The sequence below is a fragment of the Aureococcus anophagefferens genome, assembly GCF_000186865.1.
Source record: "Aureococcus anophagefferens unplaced genomic scaffold AURANscaffold_734, whole genome shotgun sequence".
Classification (NCBI taxonomy): Eukaryota; class Pelagophyceae; order Pelagomonadales; family Pelagomonadaceae; genus Aureococcus; species Aureococcus anophagefferens.
Genome location: NW_008706049.1, coordinates 3,998 through 5,979, shown reverse-complemented (window position 1 = coordinate 5,979; position 1,982 = coordinate 3,998). Strand labels below are relative to the sequence as shown.

The following is a 1,982-nucleotide window of genomic DNA, read 5'->3' as shown; positions in this document are numbered from 1 at the left end:
AGGACGCAGTCCGCGGTGCGATTCTGGGTGGAGACGCTGGGCTGGCGCTCCTCGAAGGCGTTGGGTACGCGGGGCAAGCCCTCGAAGGCGTTGACGTGGCTCCCGGGTGCGATATCGGCGTGGGAGACGTCGTGCGGGCTCCGGAGCGCCTCCTGTGGCCCGAACACGCACGATTTCGGCGCCGTCGGCGGCGCCGACGGGCCAACGATCGATGATCATGTGCCCTCCGACCGGGGCGCCCCCCACGCGCGCGCGCGCGCGCCGGCCGGCCGGTCGCGGTCGCGGTCGCGGTCGCGGTCGCGGTCGCGGTTCCGCCAGCGGTCGCCGCCGAGGAAGTCCGTCGCGGACCGCCCGCGGAAGAAGGGCAAGACGACCCGCAGCTTTTAGGCCGCGCGCCATCGCGCGCCGTCGCGCGCGCGCGCGGCGGCCCCTAATAGACTTAGCCCTGGCTGTTGCCCGCGGAGACGCGGACGCCGCGGGGCATGCCCGCGTGGAGCGACTCGAGGACGATGCCCGTCGCCGCGGAGCCCTGGACGACGTCGTCGACGACGGTCGCGACGACGCCGCCCGCGAGGTACGTGCCGTCCGCGAGCATGGCCGGCTGGTCGCCGAGAGCCTCGTCGAAGGCGACGGAGAACGCCGAGCTCGAGAGCGTGTAGATGGACAAGGCCGTCCCGTTCGGACCGAGGAACTGGCCCGCGGCCGTCGCGTCGTCTGGCCCGCGCCCGTCGCGTCGTCGCGCGAGCCGAGCGGCAGCAGCGCGCCCGCGGACACGACGTCGGCGACGACGTGCTCGTCGTTGTCGTCGCTGAAGGGCCGCGCAGAGCAGTTGCTCTCGTCGACGTAGATCGTCGGCGGCTGCGAGACGCCGACGAGGCTGTACGCGTAGCCGCTCGACGCGTTGGCGACGTCCGTCTTGCGCGTGCCCGTGACGCCGTCGGCGACGTCGAGGAACTCGGACATGAACAGGTCGTTCTGCTCATCAACCTCGTACTCCTCGGCGTCCCAGGCGAGGCACTCGCTGCGGCGGCGCGTGGAGCACGGGTGCTCCCACTCGGCGCAGGCGCTGAGGTTGCCGACGCCGCCGATGCTGAGCGCGTTCTGCAGGATCTCCTGCGACGTGTTGATCTTCTCCGGGAACTCGAAGACCACGCAGAGGTGCGCGTTCTTCTCGAAGATCTTCGTCTCCTCGACGAACACCTTCTCGTTCGTGTCGAGCATCTTGAGCGCGTCGTCGTGGCCCACCTCCATGGAGAAGACGTTGGACCCGCGGAAGGACTCGTCGAGGTCCTTGATCTTCTGCTCGTACTCCTCGATCCAGCCGATGGTCTTGTTCTCGAAGTGGGTCGTCGTCGGCGTGATCGCCGCCGTGGGCTCCACGAGGGCCAGCACCTCCGTCCAGTTGATGACGGCCTTGCCGAGCTGGTCCATCATGCGGTCGACCTGGTTGCCCCGGCTCTTCAGGTGCGCGGGCGCGACGCGCGTCGCGTCGATGCAGAGCGCGTGCTGCTCCGACATCTTCTCGATGTCGCGCAGGTGCTCCTTGCCCACGGAGCCGGAGACGACGCGGCGGCCGCCGAGCAGCGGGGCAGCCCTCGAGCGTGCTTCAAGGTCGACACGTCGATGGATTTGCGTTTACCCGGCTATGCCGACGCCTTGCAGCGCCTCGTCCAGGCCATGGGCGTGCACTTCGCGAGCTCTAGGCGCCGCCGCTGGGCGGCCAGAGGCGCCCGCCGCGCGGGCCGCCGGCCCGTGAAGCCGAGCATGGCGGGCAGCCGGCCCATGAAATCACCCTGGCCAGGACGCTCGCTGCGGCGCCCAAGCGGCCGGCGCCAAGAGCTTGCTTTGAACGAGACCGAGCGCACGAAATCTGTTTGCGCCCGGCGTCCGCGCGCGCGCCCGCCAAAACCCGCGCGCGCTCACCCAACGTCGCTCGCCTGCTCCACGCGCTCGCGCGCGGGAGCGTTCGACCACATCGCCCC

General features: G+C 70.7%; 1 protein-coding gene across 1 annotated transcript; it reads right to left on the bottom strand.

The window, feature by feature from the left end:
- Window positions 1-439: 439 nt before the first annotated feature.
- AURANDRAFT_68974 (hypothetical protein) lies at window positions 440-1,518 on the bottom strand (the record flags this gene model as incomplete). The annotated part of the gene is made up of 2 exons (XM_009044714.1): window positions 440-691; window positions 775-1,518. The coding sequence occupies 2 exons, from the start codon at window positions 1,516-1,518 to the stop codon at window positions 440-442; spliced, it is 996 nt and encodes a 331-aa protein (XP_009042962.1).
- Window positions 1,519-1,982: the final 464 nt, after the last annotated feature.